Below are 15,753 nucleotides of genomic sequence, written 5' to 3'. Positions count from 1 at the left end.
AGTAAATGATTTGGCGAAGAACGACACCGAGCCAGACCTGCAGAGAGACCCAGACAAGATGCGGCGGTGATAAACCAAATGACACGAAATCTATTCTGAAAATTGGAGCCATGCATATGAAAAGGGGATTAACATGATCATTAAAGTGGTGAGAAGAATCGTGAGGGAGTCATCAAAACTGGACGCTGATGTGACCAGACCAGGTGTCACTGAGAGAGGTTATAATGACAGCAGTGTACGTGAAAGCAAATGGATCCAAAGGTAACGGCAAAGGAATGAAACTTAGAGAGCAGACAGGGTATACCAAAGCAAATATTACCACTGATGTTGAGGCAAAAGTTGTGCAGAGAGCATCATAATGTCTCGAGCAGGATATATAGAAACGAGAGAGGAAAGATCGGGTTCGGTCCTCACGGTAAGAGACAACCAAGATATCTAGTAAGTACTGGCAGTTAATGATCCTTTTAAACCACAATAGTAAAAAAAAAAAAAGTAAGATAATATCTGTTTAACTGTGTTGACAACATAGTGAACTGGGGAAGATTTGACGAACTGAATGCAATATATAATGAAGATGAGGAGGGCACACCCAGTATGGTGCAAGACGGAACAACGCTAGTCCTGCTGGGTGAGGGAACTGTTCTGGAGCAGCGTTTATTGGCGCCACTCCACAAGACCCCCGAGTTCACGTGTCAAACATTAATTCCATCTTTGTTATCACATATGACCTAGCCAGATACCAAACACGTAGTCGACATAACATTTCACACCAGGGGTCCTCCCCTCGCCATGAGCCGCCACCACTCAGCGTCGTTCTCTGGTTCTCCAGGGGGCCACCTTTAGTAGCGTGGGGGTGGCCTCAACAGCATAGTTGTGGGAGTGTCGCCTGCAGTCACCCAGGCCTTTCCCCCTACACCAGGACACCATATGACTCTGTCTCAACTTCCTCTTAGATAAGAGTCCCGTGAGACTTTGTCAACAGCTGCCTCCTTCCACTAGCTGCCCATGTGGCTGGCTCCTTCCCCATGCGGCAGAAACTCTGTACGACCTGTCCATTGCAGGTTTCCTGCAGCAGCTCAGCTGTAGGAAATCGACTACGGCATCACCCACTTGCAGCACAAACAATGAAGCACCCACTTCCTTCTGAATCACTGAACTTCAGCAAGGCCTCCTCCCTCCTGCTGCACTGGCAGCAAAGCCATGATACCTCAGCATTGCCTCCTCCCTTCTGCTGTACAATCTCTGCACCTGGGCAACGCCTTTTCCTTCCTGTAGTTGTACAGTGAAACCAGGCAACAATGTACCCCTCCTACTGGACACCTACATTAAGTGTTCTGCACCCACATAATTATCTTGGGACACCAACCTGACCGCGTCTCCTGTGCTCAATCGCCACCAGCAGACTGCAGCATCACTACACCTGTTCTTGCACCAGAACTGCGGGACACCTCCTATCTAATAAACTGTACCTCACCAACACCTCCAACACCTGCCTTACATCACTACTACTCCTTCCATGCCCCTGGACTACTATAGCAACTCTCCCCTAGATATACACTTCCCTGTCCTTATCTGTAAAAGATTATCATGTTATCTTCCCTTCTGTACCCCTTTCTTAGTCTCATCAACCATTAGAAAATATATATTAACCGGCCTCAGATAGGCTAACGTTCTAATTATAAGAATTAACTGCAGAGAAACTAACTCGGAACACCCACATTTACATGAAAAGAAACATGAAGGCGCATTTTTTTTAAGTAAAGAAAAAATGTATTGAAAGAAGGTATGAGAACACCGAGAACAGATGGCGCGAATGTGATGTAAGCAGATGGGCAGGCAGTAACAGGAGACTGAATGTTTCGAATGTTAGATGACTTGGTGTGCTTACGAAGAAGTGGCATGCAGAGTGAAAGAGCCATGGTGTATGTTACAGTAAAGAGAGGTAGCGGTTATGAAAGTATTGCATAAGATGAAGTATGGTGGCAAGGTGGCAGGAGTGGATGGGATGACAGTTGAATTTCTCAAGAAAGTGGGTGACACCGCTATTGATCGGTTAGTCAGCTGTTCGACGCCTGTAAGACTCAGGGCGAGGTGCCAGAGGACTAGCAATATGCATGCACATTGTCCACGTATAAAGGTCAAGGAGGGACAAAAATGGTGATCGAACTACTAAGAAATAACGCTAATGAATATATGAGGTAAGGTGTAGGACAGAGTGGTGACATGCACAGAACATCAGACTGGCGAGGAGCAATGTGACTGTGAGAGTGGTAAAGGATGTGTGGACCAGGTGATCGTTTGAAAAAATTTGTATGAGAAATACTTGGAGAAAGAGAGGAAATTATATCTGACATTTATGGATCTAGAGAAAGCGTATGGTAAGGTAAACTGAGATCCCTGGTGGAATGGTGTTATGACTACATGTGTGGGAGGAAAGTCACGAAATACAGTGAAGAGTTTTTATTTACAGATATGGGCGTGTGTGCGAGTTATAGCAGTGAAAGGTAAATGCTTAGGATAGATCTGCGGTAGAGATATGTGATGTCACCGCGGCTGTTTAAGCTGTCCATGGAGAGGACGGTGAAAGCAAAATGAACGTCTAGAATGAGTTGTAAGCCTGCAGTATGCTAGAGGTTGAAATGGGGGAAGGGGGAGGGGGGTTGGGAGGTGAGTCAGTTGTTGCTTGCTGATGATATAACACTGGTGGGGGATTTGAGTGAGAAACTGCAGAAGTTAGTATCTGAGTTTGGGAGAGTGTGTGAAACGAGAAAAATGAGAGTGAATGTGAACAAAAGCAATGTTATTAGCAAGGTTTGTCACTGCGGACAGACAGGTTGGTTGGTTGGTTTGTGAGTTTGAATGGAGAAAACTTGGATGAAGTGGGGTGTTTTATACCTGAATGCAGCAAATGGAACCACAGAAATGGTGAGTCAGAGGGTGTGTGAGAGAGAGCGAAAGTTCTTGGAGCACTGAGGAATGTCCGGAAAGAGAGGTCGCCATCTGGAAGGGCGAATATGTATATACTTGAAGGTATGGTAGTTCCAACGATGCTCCATGGATGCGAGTCGTGGGCTACAGATGACAACATATGGAGGAGGGTGGATGTGTTGGAAATGAAATGTTTGAGATAGACCGAGTAAGTAATGATAGGGTAAGAGAGCGATGTAGTAATAAGAAGAATATGGTTGAGCGAGCTGATGAGGGTGAGGTGAAATGGTTTGAAGATTTAGAAAGAATGAGTGAGGAGAGGTTGACAAAGAGATTATATATATCAGAAGAGGAGGGGCAAGGAGAAGGGGGGAAAGGCAAGGATGGAGAAAAATGATTTTGAGTGCTCGGCGCCTGAGAATGCAGAATGGTGAAAAGCATGCATGGGACAGAGTGAATCGGAGCGATGTGGTATACATGGGTCGACGTGATGTTAATGTACTGACAAGGGCAAATGAAGCAGCCAGGAAAAAAAATGAAATGTTTTGTGGGGCTTGGTTGTGGATAAGGAGCTGTGGTTTCGGTGCATTATACATGACAGCTGGAGAATGGTTGTGAGCGAATGAGGCCTTTCTCGTCTGTTCTTGGCACTATGTGAGCAAGTGACAACATTTCTCGTCTGTTCCTAGCACTTTGTGAACGTATGAGACCTTGTATTTTTCTGGCGATACCTCCTTAACGCGGATAACAACGAAGAAGGATAGAAAAATATTTCTCAGAGGAAATTCATCTGTAAGCAAAAGTAAAGTGTGTTTGACATATGGTACTCTGTGTATAAAAACCTAATTAGCGTATATTTAATCATATAGCTAGAGCGAAACAAGTAAAACAATGATGTGATAAAGGGATCAGCGGCAGACGACAAAAACTGCATTTGAAATAAAAGATATAAACCACACATTAAGAGAGGTTTAAATATTATTATAGTATGTTTTTCCTTGCACATTCCTGTTTTCATCATTCATCCTACTGCCATCTCGAGGCACACTTGAGTCAGTGGATCGAGTATCCCTCCTGCAGCAGTGATGATGCAGGAATCAATGTACAAGCAACAACAGCAGCAGTAAAACCTTTATCATGATTAACAAAAGGAGTGGACCGAAAATCATCGTCACCCCTACCTACCTTCCCTTCCGCTCTCTCTTTCTCTCAAATTAAGACATGCCGGGTTAAATTTTTGTTCCTCTTTTTCCCTAAGTAAAAGGATTCCTTGCACATACTGCTTTACTATAGACTCCAGCTCACTTCACGTACATATCAAGTGATTTGTTCTCGGTGAGTCCACAGTGATAAATGTTTTGAACACTTCCATGAAATCAATAACTTGCCTCATCCCCTCCCATCTGTACATAAAATCAGTATAATACTGAAAACCCAATGAATCTCTGAATAAGATAATATTGGATATTTACACGTGAACTCCCTCACCAGGGCCGAGCCTCAAGAAGCACTACAATATCACAGGAGTCAGTGTACCTGTGTTGCGGCTTAGTATTTCTAGCCAGGAAGGTGTTGTAAGAGTTTCACATCAAGTTATCTCCTGGCAAGATGGCTGAAAATATATTTCTCTTTGTCCCAAACCTGATCGGTAAGTGAGGAGTCAAGTAATAATGTTGCAATGAAAACCTATCGCTCTTTCTGGGCCCTTGGAGCTGTCATTTGAGTGCCAATAGACGGGGAGAGGAGGACAGAGCAAGGCAATCGATTCTCTCCTCTCCTGCTTCTTAACATGGCAAACTACAGTTATTTCTGCAAAGCTCTTAATTGTCATGATTACCTGAAACTGGGAAAAGATGCATAGTGAGTTACTTAAGATTCACCTCAGCAGGTATAGGTATCATTAGATGTAGGGAACGAGATGAGAAGCATTTATTTCAGACTGATAACAAGAGAAACGATGAATATAGAGGATGTTACAGCAATATTGCCTCATTGGATCTGATGGGAGGCTAGTGACAAAGCAACCTGATCAGGTGCTAGTCTGTGAGGTTGGGTTTTAGTAGGAGTCCAACAGGCGAAGACCCCTGTTTAGAGGTTAAGTTACGATCCCTTCTCTCCACTTAACCTCGCATTTTACCTGCGCTTTAAGTTCCTTCTTATTTTTCTTAAGATTTTAACTGTTTAAAATGTTTCCACAAGCAATTTATGTATATCATAAATATAGTGAATAGGAAGAAAAAAATTTCTTGGTCTGTTTTAGTAATTGTGGCAGATTTTCTATTTAAGGTCATATTATGGCAGGCTTAAAGCCTAAATTCACCATTTATTTTGTACTTTTATTCAAAATATTTTTTTACATGATAAAGCATTACCAATGCCACTACAGAATAGATATGGCAATATTGTTACACTTAATGTGAGCATGATGAGCCATCACACATAAGTTGCAGGGCTGTATTTTGCTGCTAGGCATACAACTTATCTGTCAGGTATATGGGATAGCTGCAGCATATAGGTTAATAATCTTGAATTTTTTTGCAGTGATAATATAAAGACTGATAGAGCAGGATTCTAATCATAATTTTCATCCTTTGATAAGAGAGAAGTCAGTACTGGGATAGGGGTATTAAGATTGATGAAAAATATGGTTGATTAATGTAAAAGCAACCAAATGGTCTAGAAATGAAAAAGTAAATTGAAGATATCACCAGACCTCCCTAAGCAGTTTAAATGTCCCATCATTTTCACAGCTAGTTTAATTATCTTTGACCTCGTTCTAACTCAGTGTACAAACCTCTCAGCAATTGAGTCAGAAAGCTAATGAGGCCAAGCTGCTTTTCCCCGTTCAGATGCTCTGTGCTTGCCACCACGCTCTTAGTCTCACATCTTCCATAATCTTAACAGAGTTTTATGCTAACATTATGATTTAACCATTCACTTTTGTTTCACCTTGCCTTTAAATAAGGGCAATATGCAGAATTTTTTTTTTTGTGGTTACGGTGTTTATTTTCCTGAATGCTCCTCTTTTCCAGGTTATGGCCGCATCATATTGGCACTGTTGTCCTTCTACTACATGCCTACTGATCATATTATAGCAGCAACAATGTACATTCTGTCTGGTTTTCTGGATGCATTTGATGGCCATGCTGCTAGAATGTTTAATCAAGGTAAGTTTTAACTTTGTTACGGTAATTGTATATGGGATATTCAGAGAATGATGGGATTACATTCCTTGCAGTCTGTCATTGTAGAAGAACATTTCTGTAAGAGTAGAAACCCATGTTACAAGGATGGTTTCAGTCCAGACCAAAAATTTCGTCACTCTAATTCTGTATGCATGAAACTTCATAACTTACTATCAATGTACCACACTTTCATGATGTAAAGTAGGTCCTCAGATTTGTATATGAGACAATATGTATTCTTTTTAACTGAGAATGCTGATATTGAGGTACTGAAGTAAGTGGCTGTGGAGTGGGATAAGGATGGAGTGAATGATTTGTCAAGATTTCCATGCTACGTTTATCCATTTTAATATAAGATATTCACATTGTTTATCAATTTTGCCAGTATGATGTATATTTAAGATTTTCATGTTTGGTAAATTTCTCTATTTGTCACATTAACAACATCAAAGATTGGTTTTCCTCATAAGGTGACCATCAGTGGCTGCAAAACAATAAGGATCTCATGTTATTTTGTTTTGATATTATAAAAGGCATTATAACTGAAAAATGTTAACAGTATACTAACAAATGAGAGACCAAATTGGAGGTGGAAGGATGGAGTAAAAAAGGTTTTGAGCAATCAGGGCCTGAACATACAGGAGGATGAGAGACGTGCAAGGAATAGAGTGAATTGGGACAATGTGGTATACTGGGGTCGACATGCTGCCAGTGGACTAAACCAGGGCATGTGAAGTGTCTGGGGTAAACCATGGAAAGGTCTGTCGAGCTTGGATGTGGATAGGGAGCTGTGTTTTCAGAGCATTACACGTGAGTGTGAATGAATGTGGTCTTTTTGTTTTTCTTCTTGGTGCTACCTTGCTGAAGCAGGGGATAGCGATGCTGTTTTCCTGTGGGGCAGGGTAGCGACAGGAATGGATGAAGGCAAGCAAATATGAATATGTACATGTGTATATATGTAATATCTACATCTGTGTATGTATATGTTGATATGTATACATATGTATATTGGAAAGGATCATAATTTTGCGCATGATCAAGTATATTCTTAAGAGTCCACAGGGAAAAAAGAAACATGATAAGTTCCCAACTTCATTTTTCCCTGTGGACTCTTAAGAATACGTATGTATATGTGCATTTATGGATCTGGAGAAGGCATATGATAGAGTTGATAGAGATGCTCTGTGGAAGGTATTAAGAATATATGGTGTGGGAGGAAAGTTGTTAGAAGCAGTGAAAAGTTTTTATCGAGGATGTAAGGCATGTGTACGTGTAGGAAGAGAGGAAAGTGATTGGTTCTCAGTGAATGTAGGTTTGCGGCAGGGGTGTGTGATGTCTCCATGGTTGTTTAATTTGTTTATGGATGGGGTTGTTAGGGAGGTAAATGCAAGAGTTTTGGAAGGAGGGGCAAGTATGAAGTCTGTTGGGGATGAGAGAGCTTGGGAAGTGAGTCAGTTGTTGTTCGCTGATGATACAGCGCTGGTGGCTGATTCATGTGAGAAACTGCAGAAGCTGGTGACTGAGTTTGGTAAAGTGTGTGGAAGAAGAAAGTTAAGAGTAAATGTGAATAAGAGCAAGGTTATTAGGTACAGTAGGGTTGAGGGTCAAGTCAATTGGGAGGTGAGTTTGAATGGAGAAAAACTGGAGGAAGTGAAGTGTTTTAGATATCTGGGAGTGGATCTGGCAGCGGATGGAACCATGGAAGCGGAAGTGGATCATAGGGTGGGGGAGGGGGCGAAAATTCTGGGGGCCTTGAAGAATGTGTGGAAGTCGAGAACATTATCTCGGAAAGCAAAAATGGGTATGTTTGAAGGAATAGTGGTTCCAACAATGTTGTATGGTTGCGAGGCGTGGGCTATGGATAGAGTTGTGCGCAGGAGGATGGATGTGCTGGAAATGAGATGTTTGAGGACAATGTGTGGTGTGAGGTGGTTTGATCGAGTGAGTAACGTAAGGGTAAGAGAGATGTGTGGAAATAAAAAGAGCGTGGTTGAGAGAGCAGAAGAGGGTGTTTTGAAGTGGTTTGGGCACATGGAGAGGATAAGTGAGGAAAGATTGACCAAGAGGATATATGTGTCGGAGGTGGAGGGAACAAGGAGAAGAGGGAGACCAAATTGGAGGTGGAAAGATGGAGTGAAAAAGATTTTGTGTGATCGGGGCCTGAACATGCAGGAGGGTGAAAGGAGGGCAAGGAATAGAGTGAATTGGAGCGATGTGGTATACCGGGGTTGACGTGCTGTCAGTGGATTGAATCAAGGCATGTGAAGCGTCTGGGGTAAACCATGGAAAGCTGTGTAGGTATGTATATTTGCGTGTGTGGACGTATGTATATACATGTGTATGGGGGGGGTTGGGCCATTTCTTTCGTCTGTTTCCTTGCGCTACCTCGCAAATGCGGGAGACAGCGACAAAGTATAATAAAAAATATAATAAATGTATATGTGCATATGTGGGCGTTTATGAATATATATGTTTATATGAGTTCTGGGAGCATTGAAGAATGTGTGGAATGGGGGAACGTTACCTAGGAGGGCAACAGTAAGTATGTTTGAAGGTATAGTAGTCCCAACAATATTATATGAATGCAAAGCATGGGTTATGGATAAGACTTTACAGAGGGGTGAGGATGTGTTGGTAATGAAATGTTTGAGGACAATATGTGGTGTGATGTGGTTTGATCGAGAAAGTAATGAAAGAGTAAGAGAGAGAGGTGTAGTAATAAAAAGGACTGTGGTTGAGAGAGCTGAAGAGGGTGTGCTAAAATGGTTTGGACATATGGAGAGAATGAATGAGGAAAGGTTGACAAACAGGATATGTGTCAGAAGTGGAGGGAACTCAGAGAGTGAAACCAAATTGGAGATGGAAGGAAGGAGTGAAAATTATTTTAAGCAATCAAGGCCTGTACATGCAGGAGGATGAAAGGCATGCAAGGGATAGATTGAATTGAAACACATTGTATACTGTGCTATTAGTGGACTGAACCAGGGCTTGTGAAGTGCCTGGGGTAAACCATAGAATGGTCTTGGGTGCCTGGATGTGGATAGGGATCTGTGGTTTTGATGAGAGCTAGAGAGAGGATGTGAGCAAATGTGGCCTTTCTTCAACTGTTCCTGACACTACTTTGCTACTGCAGAAAATAGCGATCAAGCACGAAAAAACTCTGACTCGGTATGCTCTGAGACTTTCTTTGGTCTTTCTCACGTCTCATGATTGTAATGAAACCAGCTTCAGTGTTGCTTCATTGAACCATTGACAGATGATGTGCCACATATGGTATGGGATGCCTCAGCCAGTTGACTGTGAGGGTGCTATATACAATCTTCAGCATTTAAAAATCCTAGATAAACAGTGGATTGGTGAGTCAGGATTTAACTTTTGGCTTAGGTTCTATGATGATTGGAGAGGATGAATCCTCATCCTCACATTTTTATGAGGCTTTGTTTATTGTAATTTTATTAATTTTCCTTTTTTCTATTTACTGTAACTGACATGGTTCACGCAAGTAACAGGCCCCTGTCAAGGCCATCGCATGTGAAAGAAAAAGTTAGAAAAAAAAAGAAAGTAGAAATTAATCAGGGCTCTCCAAGTGTTTGTAGATTTAATTTTTAAAGGAAGGAAGGTTATATAGAGATATAATGACATAAGAAGGAAGAGAATCTCATAGCTTAGCCATTCAGAGAAAGAGTTGGCATCATGACAACCAATCCTCAAGTGGCCAATCTATCTTTCAAAACATAACATTTTTGTATTTCACCATACTGTAGTCCTTAATTTGTTGTTTCACTTTTTCAGGAACAAAATTTGGGGCAATGTTGGACCAGCTTACAGATCGATGTGGAACTATGTGCTTGCTGGTGACACTGAGCCACTTCTACCCACAGTACATGTTCCTGTTCCAGCTCTCCATGGCGATCGATATATCTTGCCACTGGCTTCACCTCCATACGTATGTTGATAGGATATTGTGTGAATTTTTCCCTGCAATAAATCCTGGCCTTTATTGCTATAAAAGGCTTGCATCTCCAGACTTAATCCTCTAGACACAGTATTACCACAATAGACACTTTAGAAACAAAACATTAGAAATTTACACATATAAGGCATTTAAAGTTACAGAGAAAGTGTATGTACAATTAGTTGTAACTAGTAGAGGCTGTAGTGTTCAGTATGAGTAGTACTGTGCATGGCGAGTGTAGAGTTCTGCAGGTTAGTGTGAGAACATTCACATCTTTACAGTGGTGGTCACAACTTTAGAAGTTTATTTAGTTTGGCCTGTCAAAAAAGAGTGGGGAACTTTTCTATAAGCTTTTGTCAGTTTTTCAAGATGTCTTTTTAGGAGACAACAAAAGCAGCATTGTTACTTGACCATAATCTAATTTAGGAGCAAGGCTCATCACATGACCCATCAGTACCCAGGGAACAAAGTGCTGATCCACCAGTGTCTGAAGAACAAGGTTGTGCACCAAACACTCCAGTATCTGAGAGACAAGGATGCTCAGTCACCTACCAGTATCTTGGGAACATGGCCTTTCTGATCCTGATCTCTCATGTAAGTTGCCCTCTGCCAGTGGCTTGTTGAGGATGTGGTGCTTAAGACTGAGAAGTAGTACTGAAATTCACCAATTATGGAGACTTTTGCCATGGCCACCCCCTGGAGGGAGTTCTAGGAAGGAATTAGTATAAGAGTTAAAGATCGATAGATAAACAGACAGATAGCTAGAGGCCATATTCCTCTGGTGCTGTTTGGTCATGTGTTAGCCCCTACTCTTTAGGCATTGGTTCTTTAGATGTTGGTCAAAAAATAGATGAGAGCTTAGGAAGATGTTCAATGATTTTTCCAGTGAGATGTAAGATTTTGTCTATTCCATGGTATTGTTGTTGATCAGCATCTTTTACTCATGATTATTTTGCTATTTTGCCTTTAAAATGTATTCATATTTCTGACATTATTAACGTCTTGCATTTCCTGGTTCACTTTACTATTTCAGTTGGAGACTTGTATGATTCTGACTTTATGGTTTTTACCTGTTGTGTTGCAAATAATGTCCTGGTGAGTTTACTCTGGAAGTGCTTGGTGTTGCTGCAGTGGTGGTTAACACTGTAGAAATCGAATGAAACTGACTAGGAAACAATCAGCAAAACAACATATAAGAACTGCCTTATCAGAATAATTCTGTAATGTCTCCCAAAAAGTGTTAAAATGAACCAGGAAATACAAACAAATCATTATAACTATCTATCTATATCTCTGATGCCTGTTCCAATTGGAACTCCTTCAAAGTGGTGGCCATGGCAATAAAGTCATCATAAAAAGTGAACTTTAGTGCCGCTTCTTGGCATTTAGTTCCTCAGCCTTAACAAGCCACTGGCAGAGGGCAATTCTAGCATAGTGTTTGCGGAGGCTTCTATCTAATGTTCCTACTGACGACTTCTATCTAATTCTCCTACCAACTACTTCTACCTAATGCTCCAGCCTAGATGTTCCTACCTACTGCTTCTATCTACTGCTCCTACCATTTAGCTAAAAGGCAGGGCTAGCGCATAGTGCTCACTGCAGGAAAAACTAGAGTTATGAAGAATAAGTTGCGTGAGTTAAGAGTTGTCAAGTGTTACTTGTGACAAGTAGAGATTGTACGTTTGTGGACAGAATGCCAGTAGTCCACATGTTAGTGAAGCAGAAAGAAAAGACACCTACCTGGGTCAGAGGAGGGCAACTTGACATCCACTGAAGTGCTGGCTTATTAAGCAGATGTCACTAACCCTTCCAATACCCAGGTGGGTAGTACTAGTAATATACTTTCCTGGTCGTTGACTGCCTACCAACTACTAACTTCATCATTATGACCATTACAGTTTTTGAAAATTATATTTTGGGAACAAGGCAGGTTGGGGTAAAGGAAGAACAGAGCAGCATGAGATCAATTCTCAGGTGGAAGCTGGGAACAAGGTAGTTTGCAAACAGGATAGGACAGTTCATGTCAAGGTTACAGGCTATGTTCACGTAAACAGGCTTCCCACTGCTGCTGATGCTGATATACATTCCACTGTCATGTATTAAAATATTCTCTGTTAACCACAGAGTATAAATAAACAAATTTCAGAGTTAAAGAGAACTCTATAGGAAAGAAAATATGGTGTAGTAGGTTTTTCAGAATCTTGTTTAGTTATTAGAAACAGATATTTCCTCACCAAATATGCTATTCCTGGGTACACTATATTTAACAGTGATAGGGGAGATAAAGTAGGCATTGGTGTCTTGCTTTTTGTCGAAGCTTATCTAAATCCTTTGCTGAAAAATTTTATGATGATAAATTTGACTTCATTTTTGTAAAATTAAAGATGTTTCAAAAGAAAATAACAGTAAGATTATTTTATAGGCCCCCAGCATAGACACCAAAGGTAGATGAGAGACTGTAAGATCAGATAGCAGAAATTAGCAGTGAAAACAATTCAGTCATTGGAGATTTCAACATACCATTAGTTAAGTTTGGGGAATCCCTTTCTAATAACTCTGGGCATGGGCTTTACCTAGTTCTACATGGTAGTGTGTTAATACAAGTAGTTGATGAACCTGTTCATGACGAGAATATATTGGGATTTAGTTCTAGTTACAAATGAGGACCATGTTTACAATTTTGAAGTTGGAAAAAAGTTTAGTACAAGTGATCAACAGTGAATTGTTTTTGAGTTAACTTTTAACATTGCTTGTAATGCTGGTCAGCATGAGAGTTGCAATAAAGCGCCCAATGTTAGACTTGCAAATTTTAAAGATTATTGGATTGTTCTTGACAGCCAAACTTGGGATGATGTAATCAATGAAAATGATATGGATGGACTGTGGAAGAGCTTCAGGAAAATATTCAAAGCTGTGGAGGGAACGTTTGTGGTAACATGTAGTTGTCAGTGTTTTTCCTATGCTAAACCAAAGTAATGGAACATTGACGTAAACAAGTGTCTGTTATTTAAGAAAGCAGCTCATAAGAACCTCAGAGAGATCAATAAGCAGCATGTAGAGCAAATTATGTAAGTCTGTGAAGAGAAACTAAGGGACTTATACGTCAAAGTAAACATCAGTATTAAACATATTTTGCTGAAAATAGCAAAAGAAACCCGAAATAGTTTTATGGATATGTTAGAAGCAAGAGAGTCCTTACCAAGTCATCTGGTTCATTAATAACTGAAAATGATGATTTGGTTCATAACAACAAAGACAGCAAATATTTTTTTAAAAATTTGCTTCAGTATTTGCAATTGAAGATACTGCTCATGCCCTGAATCCAGTTCCAGTGCTAAGAGAGAAAACATTTTGTGACATGGTCATAAGATTTGAAGATACAGTATCAGCACTAATGGAATGAAATTGAATAAAACTGCATTTTTATATGAAGACAATGAATGAGATGAAAAATGAAATAGCTAAACCCTGGACTTCTTTCTACAGTAAGGCACTTACACTGGGGAAAGTTCCAGAGTGGAAGTTTGCCTATGTATGGTATATATCTGACATCTGTTCCATTTGGAAACTCCTTCAAGGGGGTGGGCATAGCAAAAGAATTATCATCTAATGAGCTTAATATCTGCCATTGGTAAACTTATGAAAACCAATATCAAGGATATGATTGTAAACAATTTTGTCGATGACCACTTGATGACTGACTCTTGGCATGGTTTTCAACAAAATCATTCAGGTCTGATAAATTTACTTGATTCCTTTAATGATTTAGTCAATGTAAAGGTGAAAGTAAAGCATTTGTTGTCATCTTTCAAGATTTTCAAAAAGCATTTGATAAAGTTGCACATCAGAGGTTACTAACTAAAGTTAAGTCACATGGTATATATGGAACTGTACTTTGGTGGATAGGAAATTGGTTAACTGGCCACAAACAAAGAGTTGCAATTGATAATCAAGTCAAGCCTCAGAGTGTTTAAACTTAATAATTGGCGTACAACAGAAATCATTCTTAGGACCAGTTCTCTTTTTCAAGTATAGTAATGATAGTGATAATGATCTGCATGGTAAGATGCTGAAATTTGCAGATAATACTAAGTTGGGATATAAATCTACAACAGAAACTGAACATCTGCAGTTTCGAATGGATGTAGACAAAATGATGGACTGGGCTCACTAGTGACAAATGAATCTTGATATCAATAAGTGCGAAGTTTTATGTGTCAGTATTGAAAATGCAAAGTCATGCTACAGTATGAATTCTGTTGAGCTTCAAAAGATAAATGAGGAAAAGGCATGGATGTAATAATCTCTGGTCATCTTAAGCCAAGTAAAGAGTGCTCAGAAGCTGTTGAAATGGTGAACAAAATTGTTGGATTTATAGGTAGGGCTGTTGAATTTACATCTTAGGAAATTATCCTTATTCTTTACAAATCATTCATGCATCTCCATCTTGAATGTTGTTTTCACTTTTGGTCACCCTGCTTGAGGAAAGACAAAGATTTGTCTGATTTCACTTGTGTTATAGTTAAAAACTTGTTTGCAAAGGTTTTACCTCGAATGAGGCAAAGCACTTTTCCTTCAACATGATTGTCAACATACAGAATGATTTACCAATTAAAGTGGTTTGAAACTAGTACCATATGTACATTATGCATAGACTTTATAAATATTTTTCTCCAAAGCCATGACTGACAATATTTGCATCTTCTTTGGTACATGAAAAGTTTATATTTTTCTGTTTGAAATATGGACATATTTGTAGTCTTACCACACTGATCTAGGATTTTCACATCACTTACACTAAACAGTCTCAAAGGGACCAAGTGGTCTGTTGCTATTTGAATCCCTTTTTTACTTTGTAAGTTTGTAACTATACATTGCTAAAGCAAAGTTGATCCTTAGTGAATAACTTTGGAATAGACAGAATGATCATATGCCTCAGAAAAAATGTAAGAACATCCTACCAATCCTTCATGTATATTTTAAGATCCCTCCAAGGGGAATTGCACAAGAACAATTAAAGAAAAAGTTCGACAGAGATAATTAAATGTGGAAAAAATCTCTTCTCCAGACCCAACAGTTCTTAAAGTACAAGGTTCTGCACCTTAGAAACATTGCCTCTGACCTTGACCTTACATTGTCTTAGACTATACAAGAACAATAGAATAAGATATATAAACAAAACTGAATTAGGAACAACACTCCTCACCTGAGCCATCAGTATCTAAGAAACAAGGTTCCATGCTTGGCCTAGTAGTACCTGAAGAACATTGTCCGAGACTTTACATGTGAGGTCAGGGTCAGGTGTTGTTGTTTTAGTACCTTTTTACTTAGATATTGGTGGGTCAGGTAAGGAGCTGTGAGGAACTGCAGAAGTTGGTGACTGAGTTTGGAAAAGTGTGTGAAAGGAGAAAGAGTAAATATGAATAAGAGCAAGGTTATTAGGCTCAGTAGGGTTGAGGGACAAGTTAATTGGGATGTACATTTGATTGGAGAAGAATTGGAGGAAATGAAGTGTTTTAGATATCTGAGAGTGGATTTAGCAGTAGATGGAACCATTGAAGTGGAAGTAAGTCACAGGGTTGGGGAATGGTTGAAGGTTCCGGGAGTGATGAAGAATGTGTGGAAGGAGAGAACATTAACTTGGAGAGCAAATATGGGTATGTTTGAAGGAATAGTAGTTCCAAC

The 15,753-nt window shown here is 40.0% G+C and overlaps 1 protein-coding gene across 4 annotated transcripts in view; it reads left to right on the top strand.

Moving 5' to 3' along the window:
• Nucleotides 1-2,060: 2,060 nt before the first annotated feature.
• The window catches only part of Pis (phosphatidylinositol synthase), a 30,490-nt gene continuing 16,797 nt past the window's right edge, over nucleotides 2,061-15,753 (top strand). The window contains exons 1-4 of one of the 4 annotated variants that reach the window (XM_071672889.1): nucleotides 4,081-4,263; nucleotides 4,420-4,576; nucleotides 5,961-6,095; nucleotides 9,906-10,059. In XM_071672889.1, coding sequence (XP_071528990.1) covers nucleotides 4,537-4,576; nucleotides 5,961-6,095; nucleotides 9,906-10,059 — 329 coding nt within the window. In that variant the 5' untranslated portion in view covers nucleotides 4,081-4,263; nucleotides 4,420-4,536. Of the gene's footprint in view, nucleotides 2,199-3,579; nucleotides 3,721-4,080; nucleotides 4,264-4,419; nucleotides 4,577-4,652; nucleotides 4,789-5,960; nucleotides 6,096-9,905; nucleotides 10,060-15,753 lie in introns of those variants that run through there. The other 3 variants (XM_071672892.1, XM_071672893.1, XM_071672890.1) reach the window with 3 other exon arrangements.

Source organism: Panulirus ornatus, chromosome 18 (assembly GCF_036320965.1).
Source record: "Panulirus ornatus isolate Po-2019 chromosome 18, ASM3632096v1, whole genome shotgun sequence".
In the NCBI taxonomy this organism is placed as follows: domain Eukaryota; kingdom Metazoa; phylum Arthropoda; class Malacostraca; order Decapoda; family Palinuridae; genus Panulirus; species Panulirus ornatus.
Note: the sequence above shows the minus strand (reverse complement) of the source record. Positions and strands in the feature narration are given on the sequence as shown.